The sequence below is a fragment of the Epargyreus clarus genome, unplaced genomic scaffold, assembly GCF_041222505.1.
Source record: "Epargyreus clarus isolate Ecla_fem2 unplaced genomic scaffold, WU_Ecla_fem_2.2 ptg000023l, whole genome shotgun sequence".
Taxonomy (NCBI): Eukaryota; Metazoa; Arthropoda; class Insecta; order Lepidoptera; family Hesperiidae; genus Epargyreus; species Epargyreus clarus.
In genome coordinates, this window is record NW_027332230.1 from 4,671,866 (window position 1) to 4,696,773 (window position 24,908).

A 24,908-nucleotide genomic window follows, 5' to 3' on the forward strand; every position below is an offset into this window, starting at 1 on the left:
CCAAAGAGTATAGTAACTTATATAGACATGACCATGTTTACTCGTAATGGAAATTGGAAACTCACGAGCGGAAATATTTGAACTATTTTTTATACTTACTATAAGGATTCAAAATTACATATGATTAATTTTTAATTAGATTAAATATCGCTAAGTGTTTATTAATAATACCCATTTAATATTTTATAGAACATCAAAGTTAATCACTAATATTAATTCTTGCTAAATCTACCTTCTTGAAATATAAATATTTTTGATTTAGAAATAAATATATTACTGTAATGTACTCGCAAAAAAATGTAAAAGAATCGAAGCTAGAACATTTATTTCCCTATGGCTTATGGTGTTATAAAGTCTTCAATGCGCAAGTCCAAATAACCTCACTGAATCCACACCTCAGCTTAACCACACATATTTTATCATTGTACTTTCAGCTTACAAAACCTGAAAAAACAAGCACAAAGGAATTTTTAATCATATTTTGTTCATAGCGATATAAAATTACGGTTGCGTTATTGAATGTAGTGATATAAGCTAGTGATATTAGGAAAATAACGCGTAATGAAATAATGTGATATTATAGGTACTCAATTGACACATTTATCTCAGAAATATTTTATTATGATTTGAAACAGTTTTGGAACAAATGGAATAAAGTAAAGAGTGGGACAGAAAATGTTAAATGACGCACAAGTACAGTCGTCGCCAAATATAAATCGTGATGTTAACCGCACAAACAATCCTACCAGGACAGTGAAAACTTTGGAGTATAAGGTATATTAAATGACGTGAATCAAGGTGCGATTGTTATTATATAATATATAGTAAATAACAAAATATTTTTAGGGATTACTATGGACATGTGCGCTAAAAGAAATATGCTTAGCTGCGCTATGGCTTCCACTAGGTGCTTTAATATTTTGTTATGTGACGGCATCTTTCTTCCAGGCAGATGATATACATGAAACACATTGTAGAGTAAGTATAATATTATAATACAATAAATATATGTAGATAACCATTAAGGTATATATAAATATGACCTTTTATTTATTCGATAAAATATTTACAGGTATATAACGTAGTGCCATCAATAAGTGCGATTACGGGCATCAGCCCGCAAAGATATATTTGGAGGATATGTGTTGCTTATCATTTAGGACCAAGACTATTAATAGGTTCGCTTTATTACAACTACCATAAGGAGCGAACTTTACATATCACAGAAGTAAAGGTGAGAAAATGTATTATTTTTATTTTTTAATTGAGCGAATGCCTCGAAGACTTATAATATCCATTTTTTTTAATTTAAATGCATTATTTGTTTCGTACAGTAAAAGAGGTCATTATTTCAGGCACGAAAAGAAGCATTAAAACTAGGTGAAGCTTGTTACTGGCTGAATTTGATAGAGCTTTTTGCTCTTACTGGAGTTACGTATGTTTCTAACAGGGAAAACTATTGTAAGTATATTAAAATACAGTAAACCATCATACACGTAATTAAAACATTCTTGTTACGGATATTCTATATGGGAATTCCCATTTTGTAATACCCATAGAGTGTGGCTTCCTCTGAGTCCATTTTCGTGTATGGCATTGTTTTTTTTTATAAAAAGCCTTTAGTAGTTTTAAGATCCAACGGTTGGATAACTTTGTCATTAACTGACTAGGATCATCAAGATAAAAGCAAAGTTTCTAAGATTATCGGTTTCATATACACCATGTGAGAAATGACTAGACATATTGTGTTTCTTTCTCGAGATTCCACTTCCATATTACTTCGATATCGATAAAACGCATTTCTGTATGTTTTTACCTTTCATAAGTAACCTAATTCGACTTAATCTATTCATAATAATTTTATGACTCCTAGTAGTAGTATGAGCTATAAATGTGAACTGTTTTTTATTTTTAAAATATACCTGGATCTGATCAAGTTTTTAATTTAATATTTCTTATTAATATTTTTTATTAATATTTCTAAATTTGCAGTCGTACACGAAAAAATATTCATAATATTTATGGTAGCTGCCCTCCTACATATGCTTTGTCGGGCGCGTGTTGGATGTATAGCCAGTGATGCAGTAGAGCCAGTAAGGACCAATAAGCTGGTTTGGATACTTTTTGTCGTAGCAATTATCGCGACTATCGGACTTATTGTATTCTTCTTATGTCATCGAATATTATGTCGGCCACTAGGTAAGTGTTAAATATGTTATTTTTTTCCTTTGTACTATTTCCTATGCTAAGAAAATAAGGTAGAAAATTTACAAACGATACATCTAAAATTAAGCATGATTAAAGTACCTATATTATCATTGTTATCTAAAATACTCTAAGAGTATTTTTTTTACAGTAGCTTAGATATATTCAAGTGCAAAAGCCTCATGAAACATCAATTAAAACAAGTACTTACTATTTCCCTATATTTAGGCAATAGGAAAAACATGCTTTCCGATTTATGGTAACCAATTATCGTAAACACATAAGAATCATTCGCTTAAAAGTATTTGTATTTTTAAAATTATTCCTATTGGTTTGAAACAATCAGCAAATCTAATAAAACATTAATAATTAAAGAAATATTACAATTAATCCTATTATTTCAGCTTTTACGTGGTTTTCGGTGTGCGAATACATCCTGGCTATAACAAATATGGCGTTTCACGCCATTGTGGTTCGAGATCTTCCATTACATGAATTGCAGGTCATATGCCCTACAAATAATAAGGAGAATTGATTTAGACATTAGGTATCTGCTTGGAAATTATGCCAAAATATACACGCTAGATTATAATGTATTAACATCATACATAGATTTCAAAATGGTATGCTCATGTTTGAGCAAACCCAGCCTTGACCTGTGATCAAGAATGTCATAGTCTCATGCATTCCTTAATTGACATTATTATATTATGATTGTATCTATTGTTATTTTGTAAGGGACTAGCGAGTATATATAGGTACATCATAGGTGACGATATAATTGACAATGAATTATATTTATGCGCAACTATAAACGGGAAAAAGAATTGATTATGAATGAAAATCATTTTTGAAAGTAATAAAAGATGCGGTACATCATATACAAGCAGATAATTTTGTAACTTATCTACTGCCACTAATAACGACGTTAAATTATATACGAAGTATTATTTTTATAGACCAACGAAATTTGCATTAATCGAAGAAAAACAATGTAGACCTTTTTAGTATTGAACTATGTCGGAGACTGTAAATAATGTATAGATATGGCGATAGGTATGCTACATATAAATAGATAATTTAGAATAAAGAACAAAAGCACTGATAAAAAATAAGAAGTGCATAATATGCCTTGATTGATTGTTCAAATGTTGCCGATATTATCATAAGAACCACTCTTGAATTATTAATCTCAAACTTGAATGGACCAAATTGTAAAAATCAAGTAAGATCTATGTTTTACATAATACAGCATAATACTTACATATCTTACCTGTCACATTGACTATTGGGATCCTCAATGTTCAAAAATAAAAAGTAAGGTGATTTGATACAAAGAAAATTCAGTATTACTAAGTACCAAATTATGTACTTCTAAAATTTATACGCGATTTTATCGGTGTTTTAGTTTACAAAATGTTTGTTGTGGTTTACATTCGCAATATTGTTATAAATATTTTTAAAATTGTTATAAATGTATAAATGATCTCTCTTAATTAGCTTGAAGCATATATAAACACGATTTTGTGGTGAAAAGGATATTAAATGAGATTAGGATACAAGTCAACCTCAAGCAATTATAAGTGCCGATATTTTTTCCTCAATGTTGACGTTTCTTTGATAGCGATATTGATTAAGAAGCTAATATTAAAGGCACTGATATTTAAACGAAATGTGTATAAATATTTTTTCTATAAGGTACTTATACTTTTTAGCATCAGTACTATTTCACCGTATATGCTTAAGTTCTTTTTTTTTTTTACTCGACTGCGGAGGGTAATGTTTTTGGAGCGTATGTATAGTATGTATTCTTTGGCAGCTCTACAGTTCTAACAGCTTGACGGATTTTTACATATGAGGTGTTGTTGGATTCGTTTAAATTGTGGGAGGAGACTGCATGACTTTCTTTTCAGTTAATTACTTTTAAGCAGTCGGTTTTTTTTCTTTTTTTTAATTATTCAGTAAATTGAACCCAAACTCATATACAAGGGAAATATTTGTAAAACATAATTATTTTAATAAGTATATTTTTAACGAATGGATTTTAAAAATGTTAAAGTGAATTTTAAGATATTTTTGCCCCCGAGTTTACAGGAAGTCGATTACATTGGCAACATTAATGATTTTATTTTTAATTTACTGTACTTTTTTAAATAATTCAAAAAATAAATAGAGCTAAAATAGAAGGTAATGTAACAATGAACTTTTTAAAATTTAAACAATATTTTCTTTTGTAATGGACTAAGATTTAGATGAAACTGCTTAATATTATAATTTAATACATGTATCGTTGTGGTTTGTTATATCACGAAGATATTCAATATTGTTAATGAGTATAAGCTAACTTCTAGAATGTTGAATTTCTAAGACACGTAAGGTACCTACTTATTAATTTTGTTTTAACCTATTTGTGCAAACGAAACTTTTCTTTCAGTTTTAATTGCGTACCTACGTTGGATACCTTTACGTAGACTTTACGTAATTACAGAAGTTTATTATTAAATTAATATGTATACTTTTTATTTAACCTTTTTTCATATTATTTATTATATAGGTATTTATTTATTTCGTGCAATAATTGTAAGGTGTGTAGCACTATAATTTGTTTTAATTAGAAATATCACCTTATAATTACGCACAACTGCTATTTAGCATTCCTTTATATTCATAAAGTTTGTGTGATATGTATAATACAATTAACTTTTAAAATTTTCTTACAATATCTATAAGTTTATAAGAAATGTTGATTGTGATGTAATTTAATATAGATAAGTACAATTATGATTCAATTAGTGCATTCGAATTTTAAGGAATAACTTAAGGGTCGAGAGTTGTACTCGTTTTAAATATAGGTATAATTAGTTATTGAAAATTGTCATAGACACAAATATTTGCCTATTATATTGTGGTGGGAGTCGAACATTGACCGTTGTCTTTTTGAAATAAATGTTAATTGGTCAAAGTTCAAATTAATAATACTTACCTATACAAATATGTATTTGGCATAATCATTGTGTGCTCTAGGATTTTGAGCGTAATATTATAGCATTTATCTACCCACCGAATGGTTTATTCCTTTTATATATTGTTAGGTATTTTACCACAACCCAAGCAAATGCAGGCCTTATCCATAATCCATAAGGCAAGTAAGTAATGCCTTGCGAATAATAATTTGGCGTACTTTGTTATTTATTTATTATTATTAAAATTTAGAAAGGACATTGGAGAAGAGCGATGTAGATTCTAATTTAGTAGTAAGCTAAGTAGGCGGTAACACGCGCGACGCCCGTAGAAACTAGCGCACCCTTCTAAATTCTGTACTGCCATGAGTGCCAAGGCTTTAGGGAATTTTCAGTAAGATTTTTGTTTTCAGTAGGAAAAACTTCGCTGTAAGAACAACAACTATAATATATATTACTTAACTATCTCGGAACAATAAAGATAGGTAAAAACTGGCGGCAGTTTGCAATAATTTGCAACGAAGCACAATTTGCACAATAAATAATTTTGAGTTCTGATATATTTGGTTTAATGTCACAAAATTTCAAACATACCTATAGTCGAATTATACAAGCTACCTACTTAATATCCCGTAATGGCATTTTTTCAAGTGTTTAATGTATGAGTTTCTGCCATTAGGTATCAAAAAATCTTAAGCCTATTTTGCACTGAATGCCATGAATGATTAGAAATGTGTGTGCAGTGTGTCATTTGCATCTAAAGAATACGCAAAATTGCGAAATTTGTCATGCTTCAATATTTTGCTCAAGTGGCTTTTGGCTCAAGTTGCCTTTATCGTTTGGGTGTACCAACTGTAAAAAAATCGAAACTGGGGAAAATACCTATTTATATCACCGTCCATATGGGTTAAAAGTGCCACAAACAGGTGACAATATGTTCGTGTACAGATTACGTATGTATCACCAGTTTCATTACACTAGTGTGTGAATATAGCAATACCATCTCATTAATACAACACATTACCCAAGTTAAGCTTTACCTAATTAGTATCTTTAAGCACGCGTGTGCGTTTTAGTGGATTTACGTAGATAACGTACCAGATAAACATGTTTTTCGAGAAATTAGGGAAAATTTATTCAACACTGATCTAATAATTGTTGGTGCCACTTTAACGGAGATGATTGAGGCTCTGGGCTTCATATAAAACATAACAGACTTCGCTGCAACCTAAGTATATAACTTATATTATATATAATATTATAAGTTGATTTCAATAACATAACACCCAACTTTTCATTATTTGTGTTTTCATTTATTTTTATTCCTTATTATTATTTATTATCAAGCAGTCTGTTGAAATATATTGTTAAAATATTATATAAATTAATACTTTTTATTTGATAGTAGATTTATGGTGTAGAACATTCTTAAGTATACATATAGATTTTAATAGCAGGATGGAGTTATAAATAAAATATTAGCATTTATAGTTGTGTTTGTATATTTTTAAACCTTACCTAATTGACCTATTGAAACCTATTGAAGTTATTATTTTATTCTTGAAAACCTAAATGAAACAAAACAAAAACTCTTTTGGTTTTGGTTTTTAGTTAAGTAAGTGCTTAAATATATTCATGGTTTAAGTTTTTTTTATAATACAGGAGTAGCAGACAAGCATGCAGTCCGTCTGATGGTTACTGCCATCTGTATTCAACCTCAGATAGGATGAAATATTTCTACATAAGGTCCGTCACAGATGGGCCGCTACCCCTGAAGACTAACCTGGAACATTTCGGAAAAGTATGTCTCCCTTCAAATCAGAACACAGCAGCGGTTAACACTGCCGTTATTCGGTAGAAATAGGTGTGACGGTGGTGTCGGACTCAAATCACAAATAATTCTACGACCTTCAACGGTTCTAAAGCCTTCAAATTTTACCACCAGGTACACAATAGGTACTCAATCTTATAACTCGCAACATTACGAAGGTTCTCCACAAAAACAAATAGTAGGATAGTTTATGTACTTACGTACTTACGTGGGGTACTTAACCTTATGAAGGTGTATTTACACGACGTGTAATGCTTTTGTACAGGTACAAATTATTTAAATACGTATACCTAAACGATACTTCAAAATATCAAGCAACAAAAATAATAAAAACCAGATGGAATAATTTAGTTGTGGTTGTTCCTACAATCGTTATCTAAACAAGAAAATTGAATTAGTGTAGCAAAATTAACCCTACATTTAAATTTCATCACTGTATTTTAAATCTTTTTTATATCTTTTCTAATGTTTACAATATTCAACGTTAAGTAAGTTAAAAAGTTAGTAGGCAAATAAAGATATAAAATGAAGCATACATTCATCGGAACCATTATGTCAACGCCATCTTGTGGCGTTATAAACTAGTACTAATTTCACGCTAGAGGGCACTCTGTGTTTTGACAGTAACAAGAATAACGCCGCTCTCTGTAGGAACAAAGATGGCGGCAAACGGGAGCTACGCAGGTATAAAACTTTGTATGTGTAAGTGTATACGTATACAAAATTTCTCGTTTGACCACTCTAGGTACTCACACAACTATAGAAAACCGGGTGTGCGCGGGGCAAGGGGAGGAACGTCCGTGAAGTTGTGTCAGCATATGCGCAAACGAGGTGCGCATTCGTCGCGTGCGTTGTCGGGATTCTTTGTGCCATTCTTCGCATACCAATAAGAGTATATTCTTTAAATTTACTCTTGAAATTGACATTTCATCAAAATTCGTCCCTTCACTACACTTTCGGACTCCGTACTAGGTAAGTAAAAATAATTTTAATGTGATTTTCATACAAATAAAGTGAGATTTTGGTGATTTTTATTCGGGAATGTCAACAATGCGATCGCGATCCTGCAATATTTTACATAGTTGTCGCGTTTGCTTCGCTTCGACTTCCGGTCGTTTGGGTGTCGGCATTTCGCGATGTAAACATTATCTAGTTTTGAAATGTGGACGTCTAGGAGAGGTGTTAGGGCATGAAGTGTGCTCAAGATGTTTTTGTGTTGTTGAATTTGCCTGAGTGTGCTTACTGAGATGGCGCAATTTTCGAAAGACGCGGTATGGTATCGTTCGCCCGTGATACACTTCAGTCGCGTTTGTGACCGTATGCGATTTGACGTATTCCGCGCGCGGGGATGACACTTGTCAGGTTATTTTATGAAATGTCAATCGTTTTGTTCGTAATGCGCGAGTGATTAGTAAACAAATTGACAGTGGAATTTGTATTGATGCAGTGAAATTCTTATCGTGTGACATGGACTGTTATTACGCGAAATTTTACCCAAGGCGTGAGTATTTGATTTGGAACAATAATAAACAAACAAATTCTTCGAATAGTTTGTGAAATTCCTTCCGTACATCGTGCATTGTTTGATGTTTTAAAAATATTTAACGGTTAATTATTATAATTTTAATTATGTCTATATTTATCTTTATTGAGTTTAAGTCTTAATATTAAACTTTTAGTAGTTTTTAATTAATAAAATATTTATTTGGAAAATAATCAAGCGGAAACAATGCATTTAACGAAAACCGATTATTTAATATTTACAGAAAAAAAAATTAAAATTAAAAAAAATGTTTTTTTTTTATATTTCATTTTTAAAATTAAAATAGTTCTAGTGTTGTGTGGATGTGTAGTCAAAGTCTTTGTATTACTACTTGGCAATTAACTACATAGGTACATATTTGTGACGAATAATTGTACGAAAATATGTAGTTTTAAATTTTATTATTTAGATTGTTATCCTCATGGAAACGTTTCTTACGCGCAAGTTGATTCTAGCCCGCGTAAAATTACTTGCTTGGTTTCTTTTAAAATGTGTTTCAAACTCAACAATTATAATATATTATGTATATACGAATTTAAAATTACTGAAAATAATTATGTATTGAATAAGACATTTCTTTAAAAACGTCTTACCTTGTGTTGTATTTTTAAATTTTAATCACTTAATATAAAATAATGTAATTGAAAATCGAGTAACGCATAAAAAATAAATCTAATGGGATATCATTAAGCAATGTTATAATATCTTAAAATTTACTAAAAAAACACATTAATTAACCTAAATAATTCTAGTGCATAAATTTTAATGTATATTTTTATAATAATGTCTTCAAATGTTTATGATGTATATAATTATTCATTATTATATCGAATTAGTGGTGATAGTTTTTATATCAATCATTAATTATAAAGGAGGACACCTTAAAATATAATAATTATGTAAGATGTAGGATTATTTCCAGTCTATTAATGACCGGATAGGTAAAGTAATTATAAAGCGCAAACATGCAAGATTTTTTCGATATTTTATAAAGTTCATTTGAAGAAAAAAAGGTGCTCAATTGGCTCTCAGGTTTGTCACATACGTAATAAAAACTTTATTTAAAAAGAAACGTACGATGCCAAAAAAAAGCTTTTAATTTATGCGATAAATTATTTTTAATTACTTAAAATAACTAATACGAGATTATTGGTTTATTTAAAAACAGATAAATGTTACTAATAAAAATCAATAAATTATTCTTACTTGTTTTTGGTGCTATAAAAATCAGAATCCACGGAACTAAATAATATAATATAATAATAAAATAGTACGTTACTGACTCTTAAAATTATTAACTTAGCTCCATGTAAATAGGAAATTTTCTTTTATCATTTATTTTGCTACTAAGAGTTCACTAATTGCTTTCTAATTGCCGATACTGAGATTTATTTGTCTTGTAGTTTAGTGTAAGTATTTAGAGTAGGCATGCGAGTAACGCTGTAACTACTAAAACGAAGTAAATTGAAAGATACTACACGTTCTCGTAAATATCGTAACTAAATACAATAATATTGAAGGAGATCACTATAAAACTACAGAGCTTATAAAAAAATCCTTCAGAGCTCAAAGGACAGCGTTCTTATATTTCTAATACATTATTATATGGTCACAGGTGATGGAAGTCCCAAATACTAAAAAACTAAATTCGACGAAACAATTAGTCAAAGCTATTGTAAGATCGGAGCTATTTTTATATTTTAATCCGACTTCTATATAACAAAAAGCGGGAATAACCGCTTAACGCACACAGGTTTCTCACGAAGATCTAGCTAATCAATAATTCGAAATTTCCGCAAAATTGGCTTAAGCCATAGTCAAATAAAGATATTGTCTTAAATCATACAAGACTTAGTTGAGTGACTATTGTTTGTTATAACTCCTATTAAAGTTTTGAACGGTACTCATTACCCTGGTTTTTATCATCTTCCTAAATGTGTAAATTACAACCTATTTTCGGTTTTAAATTTTACTACTATTTTTCGCCCCGTTTGTGATAAAACCTGTGGATGGGAATCCTCGTTTAAAATTCTATACGTGATTTTATATATTGGTTTATTTATATATTGAATCACCAAAAGTTCTTAGAAATAGCAGTTATTAAATCACTCAAAAAATCTTTAAATTATCCTAAAGTTACAAACTTGTCTAATTTGTCGTGAAATGTGCTTGCACCTGGTAAATTATTAGGATAACTATAAATTTACAACATGACGTGGCTGTGTTAAAAATACTTTATTTTATTACAAAATATATTACTTTATTATAATAATTTAACCAAGTTAAGTTAAATGTGACTTTTGATCGTTGTGTTATTACATGTTTTGTTATAACGTGTTACTTTCGAAAATAATATTTACTTACCGACTACACTATACTAGTTTACTGACGTAAAAACGTAATCGATAAAGGAAAACGACGTATTTTAGTGATTTTACTAAACAAAAAAATTAGGTTTTCGTCCCGGCTACTTGTTAATATTCTGAATGTAATTATAATCAGGATTGAAAAGTAATTGTTACCTCGGTTAAATTATAACAATCTTTTCAACGGAATATAAAGGCAATTTTGTCAATATATTTCTCATTAAATTCGTTATCTTGCTATTAGCTTAAGTAATCCATCTAAAATAAGATAAACATAAGTCCCGTCGCATGGTGAAAAATGAAATAGAATTTTACGTAGAGTTAAAATTTGATTAGCTAGTCATAGCCGCCCATACACACATAAAGTCAGATCGTAGAAATTATGTTTTTGTAAGAATCACCTTTAAAATTAACTTGAGTTTTATTTTTAGATTTAAAAAAGTCCTTGTCCTTGTTTGTCATCAAGTCCTGTAAATACAAGTGATTTCTTGAAAGCAGGCAATTTATATTTGGACAGATGCGGAAAGACGCTGAATTTTGAATTTTGTTGTACGCCGTTATGAAGATACAAACGTTCCGATTGACTTTAACCAAATATAAAGTTAATTGTTGAGCACGTACTATTCACGTAATAATTCGCTTATTGCATTAGTCATCTACATTTGTTCATTGTTATTTGCATAGCATAAAATTGTATCTAAAATATTTTAAATACAATTGAGTCACCATGTAACGAAAAGCATTTAGGACTTTGCAATAATTCAAAGCTAACGCTGCAGTGACAAGAATATGGAAAAATATATTTAGGTGTATGAATTTAAATTGAATTCACTGTAAGAAATTCATCAATGGTGCAAGTAATAAGAAACTCCATAGAAGTTGGCTCGACCGGCGCTAGTTCCTAGATGTCCGCCTGTACCACGAAGTGCGACTCACAGATCTGTAGAGATTGAAACGCTTACTTACGTATCTTTGGTCTCTCGAATCAGTGCCAAGAGTTATTTTGGTCAATACAGTTGATGTTTTTATTGCGCGTCGCGACGCAGGCGACGCTAAAGCCGGATACATACATGTTGCACGCAACGAACGATAATGTAACAATCGCTCGCCTAAATTTAACATTACAACTTTCTTTAGCTGAACGGCGATACAGAGTACCGCGCGTTGAAAATAGCGCGATTTGGTAACACCGCGTACCAACGAGTGTCACAAGTATGTAACTGCCTTAAGACTTAAGAGCGACAAGCAATAAGACGTGTAAACTGCTGACACCTCAAGCCCTCACGCGGCGTCTCGCACCTAATGGTCGATCTGGAACGATTTATCACGTAGTCTGTCTAAGAAAAGCGACACTATCTAAGATTCACAGCCGTGTTCTGAGAATCCTAACAATTATTTCTGTAGTTTAAAAGTCTTAAAATGACTGCCAAAATTTTATTGATACTCAATTTTTTTTCATTTAATTTCGAAAACACTCTTTGCAAAATTTCTTAAGACTTAAGACGATGGTCATCAAGACTTAGTAGTTCCTCTACAGCTGATTCATTGTTATTGGTCAAATATCTCCCATTTATCTAGAACAATTCCTAGAACTACTCCTACGTATTTATTTTCAAAATTGGTGCTTAGGTGTACATAACTATTTAAGGGAGTAAAATATTTATATCCGAAAAGATTGATTTGATATTATTAAGAGGGAAATGAGACATATAAACATTTATTTTATACAATAGTATAGTCAAATTTGTTGTTTAGTGCGTAAAATTAGATTATTTTATGAAGACAAAAAAGTCTGCTAAGTACTTCCTTATTTTTTGTTAATTAAAAGATGTAAAATTACTCATAATATTGAGTTTCTTATAACTTAATCCGATTACCTAATATTATCTAATATTTTCCATTAACGCAATTTTTTGAATAATATTTTTACGGTAGTAAAAGTGATTTAAACCTCAAATAAGATAACTTATAGTACGGAAACAAAACAATAGATGAAGTGTTTGGGAACGAGAAACATAAAAGCAGAAGCAAGTGTAATAAAGTCCATAATATTTGGGAAGCTAGTCCACATTGTGTGGGTATATCGCTAAATAGAGAAAGGTTTAACGTATTGTACGGCGGCCGACCGCCGGGGGTTACGCTACCTGCTCTTATTGACCTGCGAAAGGTTCACTCCCTCTAATCCTCCGACACACTCCCCAACCACGAATCAAAGCCATTATATGTCACGCATTACGAAATACCTTAATAATACGTAACCGGCCATTACGGCATATCTGACTTTAATTCCGTTAATATTAATGACGTGTTTTGTAAAACTCATTAGCACGGATTATGTTATTTGCTCAAATATAATGAGTGACTCTTCTATAAAAGAAGTGGAATAACAATAGGCGGTGGGCGATTATTAAAATATGGGAAAAATGCAATGGAATTATGAATATTTTCTTTGTCTATGATTTAGCCTGCTTTATGAAATTTAAGTTTGTCTCGCAACTCTCTAATCATCTATGTATCAGCCGGTAGAACGCCAGTGCTGAATATAGGCCTTTCTTATAAAAGGTATCAGGGGTCACCGTGCTTGGTTGTGCGTTTTGGTGACTGCAGTCGATGAATAAACATAGAAAGACATTAGTTCCCATCCACTCTCACACTTCTCATCAACTTTCTATTATAATTGTCTAATATATAACATAAGGGGAACATCATTTAAAATATTTAATAAAACCTTTATAATTTCAATTATGCCAAATGTAGAGTCGGGAAACCTCACACTTTGCAAATCCTTTGTTTATATCGGTATAATCGTTACGAGATCATAGAACGAGAGATATAATATTATGTTACGTTTTTTATCCTATCAAGATAAAAATAATAGATACCCTAAAATATATGTCACGTGAAATATAGCTCACCAAAAACATATTTTACACAACTCCAAGAAGAGTAGTGAAGTCAATTGCAATTGCGCTCGCTTCGTTACGGGGCATTTAGTGTTGAAAAATTTTGCAGCGTCGACTGGAGATATGATTGCGACGGGTGTCCAGTAGCCTCGCTCTATTCTCGGACTCCTATTTGTGGATTACTCTCGCGTGGAACCCTCATCACTGTCTCGGTGAAATGGACCGTAATATTGCAGCAATATAGTCCAAATGTATTCACAACGGCACGCCTCATCCGACCTTCTCGCGTGATCTGCGGATTTGAGCGAAAGGACCCACTCCATGCCTCTTATTTATCTTAATTTTGCACTGCAAAGAAATGACAAATGAGGATTATGGTGGCACGAAATTGGTGTCATTCTGAATTTATACGTTACACGCTCAAGAGGTGTTTGCGTGGATAAACATTACGTTGAAATGCTTTTTATATTTCTTAATACAAGAGACTAAATTGAAGATGATTCCATTACTTGGTATAAGGAAATGTGAATAATAAATTTAAGCTACTAAGAAAATCTCGGGTAAAAGTTGCGACAACTGTTAAAAGTTTCCTATTGTGCAGAGTCTCAAGTCGCTATTTGTTTGTATTAACAGATATAATGAAGATTTTATTAAGGAAACACTTAATTTACTGTTTTTAAAAGTTTTGGATTTGTACAAATTCAAATACAAGAGTGACGTATTGTAAATTGACTCTACATCTTACTGAAACGATTTAAATAAAAAATTCTTTCGTAAAGTGTTGCGATAAAAATCAATTTACAACAAAAGTACGAGTAGAAAAAAGTTACCCACTGGTTGCCGTTTAAACGTCCTACATGCAGATACGTTTAAAGGCACCTAATTGAAGCCCGCGCAAACTGCACTCGGCGGAGTATGAAAGCAAAACTGGAGTGGAATTTTGCAATAATTTTCTCGATTGAGTTCGCTCCACGTATTGCAGGTAGCATTCGATATGAAGCTCACTTTGAGTTCACTTGTTAAACTATCGTTATAGTTGGAATTGTTTCCGCGCCGAGCCCGCCCGTTCCCTGCCGCTCCCGGTCTTGGCGATTTAATTAAACTTGTTATTTGTACGTTTTATTTCACAATTGGGCCTCTGTACGCTTTCACTGTCCGTCCGCCCGTAAGTGAACCTAGCCTTTTTTTCTGAAACAAACGTAGTTTTTCGATACGCTAGTTATTTGAATATAGGTAAAGCAAACCAGCCGATGTCCGACTCAAAAATAATATTAGCGTTTTTTCTTTATTATATGGGAAAAAGTCGGTAAGCGTGACTGCTAAAACGCCTAATTGTAATTCATAGTAGCAGCAAGGTTTACAACTCATTTCAAAACTGCATCTATGATTAATCGAAGTCGATACGAAATGATCGAAAAGGAGGAATATCTGCATTCGGTTGTATGTATTTTACTGCTGTTCTATTACATTGACGATTGCCTGCGCCATGCAGCGCCCAGTCAATCGTCATTAGAAGTAACAAATGAAAATGCAGGCCACCTGATAATGAGGGGTAACTGTGGAACATCTTCAACCACCGCGGTAGAACCTCTGTTCTGACAGAAGAACCTGTTCTGTTCTTCTGAAGCCGATCAAGATAATGACTTAAAGATTTAATCCAGTTACAACTTAGTTGCCGCGACTGATAGCATATTTTTTCTTTATATTTAATCAATATCATTTATAAATGGGTATAATTAACTTGTATACTTAAAATGTCATAATAAACATTTTAAATAAACGCTAACAAGACAAAATATAAACATTTCCTCATTGTGAAGTCAAAGCAAGGATGTAAGAAATTATATTCTATACTGTTTAATGCAAAATACTATGTTAATTGGATCACAATATCAGAATTTATAAATCGTAATTAACTTAATCGGTGCTGTTTAAAATATTCAGTTCCGTTGACATTAATTTAAACTATTTATTACCAACAATGTGTGAATATGACATACGTATTGGTTTACCACTTTAAATGTAGGAAACGTGAATAAACAACTAAAGGTACAATGGATTGACCAAAGTTATGATGGGTATTGTTCGAGATCTATATAATTTTGGCAATATTTGGTTGCGTGTTTAATATTATCCGTATTTATTATTCAATGAAAATGCAGCACGATCCTCTTCTCATCCCACAAAGTGCAGCTCCTCTGCGTTGCTCCATTGTCAATTGGGGATGAAGATTATAGGCTCAATATATTTCGTTTGATAACAGCGTGTCCAATATGAGCGCCGACTTCAGAAATATGTACTAAACCAACATTTATTTCAATTATTTTTTACTTTGTAGTGACATAGAAGTCGGTTTTATTTTTTTGTTAAATTTTTTTTATCACCCTTTTTAGTGATGATATGCTAACGTTTGTATTAATATTATGTAAAATTGTATAAATGTGATCATGAATAAAGGTAAGGTCTGAATAGATACGGATTGAACCCACCCGCTCGCAGGGCGCTGCCGCGCCCTTCTCGCTTAGTTTTATATTGTCTTATATGTTCCAACCTAACCTAACCAATTCAATACGAAACACTATAGGCGAAGCTTTATGAGATACTAATTATTGGCTAGGTTAGGTAGGAACAGATAAGTAAATAAATCAAACTAGGTGGTAAAACTCTGCGAGTGAACCGGTCCAATTTACCTTAATTCAATAGTTAAGAAAAGAAAAAGGAGTTGATGGTCAAATTTTTCATCATATATCTCTGTCTAGCTACTTCATTACAACAAATGTCTAATCTATATACTTTACATGGGAGGCACCTCTGCATCATCAGGATTAAAGAATTGAAGGTCATATCTTCCATCATATGTCTCTACTCAAAGACCTTATCATATATTCGTAAGCTCCAAATGCCTAAGTTGTATGGTTGAGGCAGGAGGCACTTCTGCATTATCAGAGTTGAAGAGTAGAAGGTCAAATTTTCCATCATATATCTCTACCTATCAACCTTATTGAATATTCATAAGCATCAAATGCCTAACTTGTATGGCTGAGGCAGGAGGCACCTCTGCATTATCAGAGTTGAAGAGTGGAAGGTAAAATTTTCCATCATATATGTCAACTTATCGACTTTATTAAATATCCATAAGTTCCAAATGCCTAACTTGTATGGTTGAGGCAGGAGGCACTTCTGCATTACCAGGGTTGAAGAGTTGAAGGTCAAATTTTCCATCATATCATGATAACCTAGATACTCAATGTTCATTTTAAGTTTCATGAGAATTGAGTGGGCAGAAGGTAAGTTGTCATAAAATATGTAAAAAGCAGGGGTAGTGATGATGAGTTCCACCCCATAACTTAAATTCTAATCATCAGAGCGTACTAATGTTAAGGTAGGAAAGTACCGCAACGAAACACCCTTTCATATGAAAAAAAGAAAATTAAAATTGGTTAAGAAATACTCGACTTATTCAAGTTTATATGAAATCGGGTTTTTCCAATTTTCCGGGAAAACTGGCGGAAATTTTCAAATTTCCTCGAAATGGGACCCCCTGTAAAACTAGCCGCATACAATGGTGTATGAATCATGTCGATCGGTCGCGGCATCGCGAAAAAATCGCCGAACAAACATAAAAAAAAAATAAATATATATATACGGTCGAATTGAGTAACCTCCTCCTTTTTCGAAGTCGGTTAAAAACCATGTGTAATTACATATGAGTTTCCTACTGTAAGGCATGTCCAGGGCGACTCGGAATATTTGGAAACTCTACTGCACTATTTTAATGTTGATTAATAAAATATTAAAGAAATATAAATATTGTTCTACACCAGTTGTAGATAAGAACGTTTCCATTTAACTTTACAGCTTCATTTGAATGTTAAAAAAAACCAGCAAACGCTGAACAATCCATTACAAGTGAGATAAAAAGTAGAGACTTTTAAACAAATTAGTTGAGATTTAATGGAAACATAGGAGTTAGTCGGGCGGATGTCGAAGCGAACAGTAAGAAGTTTTTGTGTTGCTTCATTAACGGCGACAGCGAAGAAAGTTGAGGATAAACTTAGTTTTTGACAACTTTTGGTACAGTGTACTGGTTTAGATACGTTTCTTTTTACGTAACAGAAGGAGCAAGCAGCCTCTTGCTGTTAAGTAAACATCTATAATTAACTTCACAAATATCAAGTTACAACTTTTGAGGACCAAAATATACCGCTTCGTAAGAGTTGTTAGTATGCACGTATGATTCGAACCAGAATATATTATGTATAAGCACTAGATTCATTTTTATAAGGAAGAAAGTTGTTACAAACTACTGACTCACAGATCAAAAAGAGTTTGATCGGATTGGGTAGCTAGCGCATACGCTGGACCTAACAAAACGCTTAATTGTGAGTTACTGCGGCGGTAACTAAACAGTCGGGTTGGTGAAGAAATTGCAAACTAGACCACCGTCGGCCAACTGATTTCGAAGGATTTTTAGTTGGTACGCACAGACTTTAAACAGAGTGATTACCTATATAATGAGAGCTAACATAATGTCGAAGAAATCCAAGAAAAATCAATCAATCCAGAAATCGGCCGACTAAACAATGGGCAGTTCTACACTCATTTTAAGAGCATACGGATTTAAAATCGGTCGATAGTTTGCCGATGGTAGAGTTCAAAGGCAATCATATAGCTCAAGAAAATATATCGGCCGCTAAGATCACTAATAGGAACTTTTAGTGATCGACGATCGGCCGATACTGAATCTTGATAATGTGCGTGTTTCAATACTTCCTAATACTGGTTTAAGGATCCGACTAAGCTATCACGCTATAAAAAGTCTGTAGTTCGCGGGGAATTAAATAAGTTTAACAATTCAAAATTTCTTGCTGATACATATTTAGGAAACAACTATACGATTATGTTATATTGCGACAACGCTTAAGTAATAAAATAGTACGAGGTCACATTTTGCGGAAGTGCGTACAAATAATTTCAAACATTTAATAAAAAAATATCTCCGCAATTTTATAGACAATAAAATAATTTTCCGTAGCTATTGTTGCATTCCTGAACAGGGCATAAAATGCAGCGAAGTACACTTTTGAATTGAAATAATACATTCATTTACAGTTTCAAATGTCAATTAATATTCGTTTGGTTTAATTAAGCTAATTATTGCAACAAATACATTTCATGTACGTGGTAAAGGGAAACGGATATGTATTGATTTACGGTAGCTTCTCTCCGTGGTTTATGGCAATTATGTGGACATTTTCATTTTGATATGAATCATATTGAAATTCACTATCAGTCTGATTAAAAGGTACCACAGCAATAGTCTTGGGTAAGGCCTATCAGGACTGTATAAAATACAGGCTGAAGAGAGAACTATAGTAGCACAGTATAAGACTGTGATAGTAGTAACAATAAACCGTATATGGGGAAGACAAGGGTTTTCAATCATCATTCAAACTACGATGGTGATAGTATGGAGCGGGATGACATTTTATACGAAAATTTTAGAAACTTTTCTTTATTGCTCTATGTTTTAATATTTTTATGTAAAGTACATATTCATTATCCTTTTTTTGTATTTAGTTATAACCTGTTGGTTTTATTGTGCGTTTTGAGTTACTGTCCTATTTTCTGATATTATGTCATGCATGATTGCATGCATGTGTAAAGTCATCGGTTACTGTGATTTATATCCAACAATCCGTAGTGTTCGAGCCACCATTCTCAGCGTCGAAAATTGATGTTACGTCGCTCCCAGTCGCTACGGCGAAGCACCACGGCTGTCGTACGATAAATTAAACGCAACTCATATTAGAAGACGCATATTAAGACTCACTATCGTCCCATTTCAACCTTCGAGGTAGATCCTATGCGAGACAAGGACGTAAGTAGAAAAGTCACTATAGGACCGCTTTTTTGTTATTCCACGAAGAGACAAACCGTTATCCGTAACTTTGTTACTTTAATGAAGACTAAGTAAAGACGTTTGGTTCACAATGACCATGGAACTGTCAAAGCCTTGTCTAAATGTGTGACTTACCAAGTAACTTTTCATTACAAATCGAAACAAATATGTCTTTGTTTACAAAGAGTTAACCTACTTTTATTTAAATTACGTACACATCACGAATTATAGTGTGATATAAACTGCTCTTGACTATAAGAAGCCTTTATGTATCCAAGTGTATTTTTCCAAGACGCAGTTAGAAACGGCGTCGAATCCTCATTAAAGCACCATGAAAAGAAATATTTCTTACTTATTTGGGTTAAACATTATGTGTAGCAACAACTATGCGAGTGAAGCGATCTGACCAGATTACTTGGCCGGCCATGGCGTACCTATCTGCAATCGGTAAATGGTTACTTTAAGTCTCGATATGCGAGGCATTCCCCACGGAATGTCACCGTCGTTGTGGTGTACTTATATGTGCTCCGGCGGACTGAATTTTTTCTTATCGCCGATGCATTTTCTGCAAGTTTTCAATGTGAGCGACATGAACGCAGCAACGCACCGCTCTAGTCTTGTTGTCCCTGTCTTATTTTTTGCACAGAACCGCGCGTTAGAGTTTTGTTAACGTTTTTGAGGAAGCCTTTATAAATTCTGAGATCTGAATGTCGATAAGTTTTAAAAACAGCCAAGACATTACAAATACCAAGAGGTTATTTTGTTTAACCATTCTAATATGATTAATAGCGAGAGCGCGTTCAACGTTTGCTACACAGTCTTCGATCAACAATCGAAGTATACAGTCCTTGAATTTGATTTTTTTAAAGCTTATTTGTCTAATGTCCATCATTGTTTAATCCATAATAGTTTTCAATTTTAGTTACACCATCAGCACCAATTACTTAAGTATGTAATGATTCGACCGCCTCCAACGATTGCCTACATTTTTCATTACCGCCTTATTCTCTTCGGGTGTGGATATTAAGCCGGCAGTAATAACCGGCTCCACTCCCGTCATCCATCACGGGCGCTGCAATCGTTTCGCTGTCAGTTCTATTCCGGGACGCTCCGTTTTCGCTAATGATTCCCCGTCGCCGTGAGATCATGCGACATTTACAAAGGCCGATTGTACCGACGATTTGTACGTGCAAATGGCTTCTCGATCTCGTATCTCCCGAGGCATTTATTCGAGGCGTTTTTGTCCACGCGATTCATCTATATTGTGCATTAATCCAAAGGCAACACGATTTGCAAAAGTCGCTCCCTTTGCGAACGCAGCCTTCACCGCCGCCCGTGCGGCTCGTATAAATAAAAGTACATATCCCGGATCGCGTTCCACGTGAGAGAGTTTATAATTTATTTGCGTCGCAGTTTTCTGGCGACGATTTTCCCACAGGGGCGGTGTCTCAAACGAGCCGCTCCCGCCCTTTATGTGGTTTTTTGTGGCGACACAAAATACCCCGGTGGAAAACATTCAGTGATAACTGGTAACAATCGCTGCCGCCCGGATGCTCCCCGCCATTCCGCGCATACCTCGAGTTGGACCTCGACTGATGCTTTTTCATCTAGCACCGCATCGCTGGCCGAAAGCTTTCGACTGTCGAGACTCGTGACTGGACCCATAAATGACCGTCGATATATTATTCCACTCATAATTGTTTTGTACGAGTTTGATATTATTGATTGATAATGCAATAGAGCCGTATAGTAATGTCGATGCGTCTTGAGACTCTAAAGTAATTCAATGCTAAAGTTGCTAAGAGAGAGGCAAACTGACATTTAAGCTAACTCACCGCAATACTAAAAGGTTTATACGCTAGGTAGGTACAGATTAAAGGCTCTACTAGTCGTTTAAATTATTTCCATAGGGTACAGAAGTAAAGTTTGTCATTAGTAAATATAACTATTCTTGATGCAAAGATTGTATGCGTAGGATTTGTTGAAAAACTATAGTTCAAGAAGTGCATATGGTGCCAAGTGTCGGATCATGTCAATTCAATCACTAAGCTGAAGTATGTCGAACATTCTAGATAAATCTTTGGCACCCGAAACATGTAGCATATGACCACTGTTTCCAAGATATATTTTAAGTACATAGCAACATACAAAATATTTGGTTACCTAACAGTTGTACGCGACCGAATTCATAGAAACGGAACATTTTCACGCTGCGCTCCAGTACAAGTAGGCAACGTTTTTATTAATGTCCCATTGTTTCTTAATCGCCGCACCAGATTTGATATAGCGATAAGTTTCCGTTAAAAGCGTAATGTTAAGTAAAGCGGTAAGGTCGCTGCCGGTTGTTTTTCGACCGAAAAGCGCTGCCGTCAGATCTTAAGTCCGATTTCTATTATCTTCCACTTCGATCGCCGTTTGACAGACATTGCTCTTGTAGTTAAGGGGATGTCGATTATTCAACTCTTAAATCTGTCTCGGAGGTACGATAAATAAAAATTCTGCCCACTGAAACCTTAATTAAAATTTCTCGTGCATACCATCAAATGCCTTAGTGCTTATGTTTTGGTATGGCATTTATTTTATTGTATTAGCGTGGGTTTTGGAGTTCGTTAGTAAATAAAAGCTTTAAGGTCACACGAAAAAATGTTTATCAATATTAATAATGGAATAAAGGAAAAAATCTTGAGAGACTGAGAAATATACTTTAAGTAGGCACCTACTCTTATGGTGGTTATATAATTTGTGTAGTTACCTACAGGTTATGAATAATAATACGAATGTTGTTAACTTAAAATCGATAGTCAGATTGTAGTTAAGTCATTTAACAATTTTGAAAGATGCTAGGAACTGTGAATGTATGGAAAAAACAATGAGAACAAAAAAGGGTAGTCGGCTTAATTAAGCCCAACCTAGGAATAGAAAATCCGAATATTATGTATTAATGTATAATTTCGGTTTTCACGGTACCGTGTCCAAATTCACTTCATGATATCACATAATGTGTTTCATAACTTTCGCATATACCTACCTAACATAACGTAACATTCTATACAAAATATTTAATTAGCTTTAACCGCGGCTTCGTCCAAATTTCATTTATTAAACTAGGATTTGGATACTAAACTGTTGAAAAAGATAATAAACAACGTGGGCTATACTACAATATTAGCTCATAGATAATCATGATTGGAAAGTAAATCTTTTGTGAATGTTAAGATGTGACAACCGACTCTATCGTCAGCGAAATGGTAATTTGTCTTAACTTTTCTATTTGACTATTCATCGCAGTGGCAGCACTGCCGCTCAGATCTCACGCCACATATCGTTGTTCCACTTTACTGACAATAAATCGTATGTTGAGCGACTCAGTGACTTGTATATATTATTATAATTAACAATAGTGGCATTATACGCGATTTCCAAACTAAGCGGCGCAACGGAGATCGTTTGTCACGAAGCAAATTGCTATTTATGAGGATTATCTGTACTTAAACATTGTAAACTCTTACGTTTTAATGGACGGATTTACGTCAGGCAATTCGTTTACACAACATTTCGTAGAGACAGTTTTGAAATCGACTACTTGTATAGTTCGATGTTATTCTTTAAAATACGCTTAATAAAGACTGGGTAACTAATATATATCGTAGAGCTCATGTATGTCCGGCGTCCGCACTTGAAAATTCCTTTAGCAGACATCTCACCTCCGTACATTGTTTCGACCGCAAACGGTACGGCTCATAAATAAGGCATTGCTATTTAGCTAACAATCGAGCTTCGATGGGCATTTGGTCAGATTCCGAGGCAGGCAGCCGTGGCAGCCACGTGTGCTCGCCTCCGCATGCCTCGGGCTGAATATGCAACCCCTGCTTGAATTTTGGCCCCTATGCCGAATATTCCATGCACATCGAATATAATGTTGGCGAATAATGCATGTACCAAATCGGACCCGGTTCGAAATTCAAACGTTGATCGAGCATTTCAATTCATAGCATACCACTGTTCATGTGTTGCACGAAATAAAGACATCTAAATAGTGCTATGTGAAATATTGTACGTACAACGTATTACTACGTACTTTAGGCATAGACGGTATAGTGTCACACTTTCTAAGAATTAAATATACACCTCAAGGACATGCCTTCATGAATCTCGTTGCCATTTAGCAACACTAAGCTAGCACAAATGTTGAAAGTTTAGTTTTAAAGGACTTACATATTATACGACAGGTAAAAATAATACATGCATTCTCAAGTAAATATACTAGCAAGTAAAATAAGAGGTTTAAATTATTTTTCGTCGAAAAACAACAATTAATGCATCCAATAATAAGTGGAAAAGAATGTGAGACTAAATGTAATGTTTTTGATTCTCGTAATGCAAATAAACCCCGCAGCATTGTGTCGATAGCTTTAATAACTGGCATATTTTATGATTTTATGACCATAATTCTGTATTTGAAAGTATTTTCCACTTGCCGAAAGTACGACATTATGTGACTGATACGTTCGACTTCCGTTTGATATATTGTATCTTTTCCAATCTTTCTCGATTTTAAGGGTTTTGCGGCCCATTGGTTTAGATTAACTATGATAGACTGAAAAAATGTTAAACGCTTTCTGTAAGGAGGGTTCGTCTTCATGCAATAATCTATTGATCGCTATAAAATGTGAATCAACTTTTGAATATATGCGATTGGAATTTCACTATATTTGTCACCATACTGGCCTGCTAGGCTAGGTTCCGAGGTCGATAACCGATCATCTAAATTCTATATCTCGGTATTTGTATAATTGTCTTTAGTTAATCTTAGAGTGATGAGATGACTCTATAAACTACCATAAATCATTATTATATGGTCTATTTAAAGTTAGATGTAAAAAAATACTCAAGTACACATATCGAAATTTTTATTAGGTATATTAAAATATTTTAAAAATTATTGTATCGAACAAACAAACGTTTCTCAAGTTGTCACTAGATACCGATGTATGTAAGTCTATAATATGGCGCAATTTATATAAGAACTTTCCTTTGTTTTCAATTTACATACATTCTCAGGAATACAATTTTTATAAAATGTATATTTAGCCTGATTTAATTTCATTATGCCTTCCTTAAAAGTTAACTTTTATAGTGTCGATTAAGTACGCAACTTAATCTAAGCGCGACATCTCCATAACTTGCGGAAAATACAC

The 24,908-nt window shown here is 33.3% G+C and overlaps 2 protein-coding genes across 4 annotated transcripts in view; both read left to right on the forward strand.

Moving 5' to 3' along the window:
- Positions 1–353: 353 nt before the first annotated feature.
- On the forward strand, positions 354–6,653 carry LOC140751661 (post-GPI attachment to proteins factor 2-like). Its single transcript, XM_073085636.1, has 6 exons — positions 354–774; positions 847–978; positions 1,073–1,234; positions 1,356–1,461; positions 1,993–2,199; positions 2,610–6,653. Exons 1-6 carry the CDS (start codon positions 676–678, stop codon positions 2,738–2,740), a joined length of 837 nt encoding a protein of 278 aa, XP_072941737.1. The 5' UTR covers positions 354–675; the 3' UTR covers positions 2,741–6,653.
- Positions 6,654–7,799: 1,146 nt separating this feature from the next.
- The window catches only part of scalloped (TEA domain transcription factor 1 homolog scalloped), a 90,948-nt gene continuing 73,839 nt past the window's right edge, over positions 7,800–24,908 (forward strand). Inside the window, exon 1 of one of the 3 annotated variants that reach the window (XM_073085878.1) lies at positions 7,800–7,968. The gene's annotated coding sequence lies outside the window, so the exon portion shown is untranslated. Of the gene's footprint in view, positions 7,969–8,165; positions 8,498–24,908 lie in introns of those variants that run through there. The other 2 variants (XM_073085876.1, XM_073085877.1) reach the window with 2 other exon arrangements.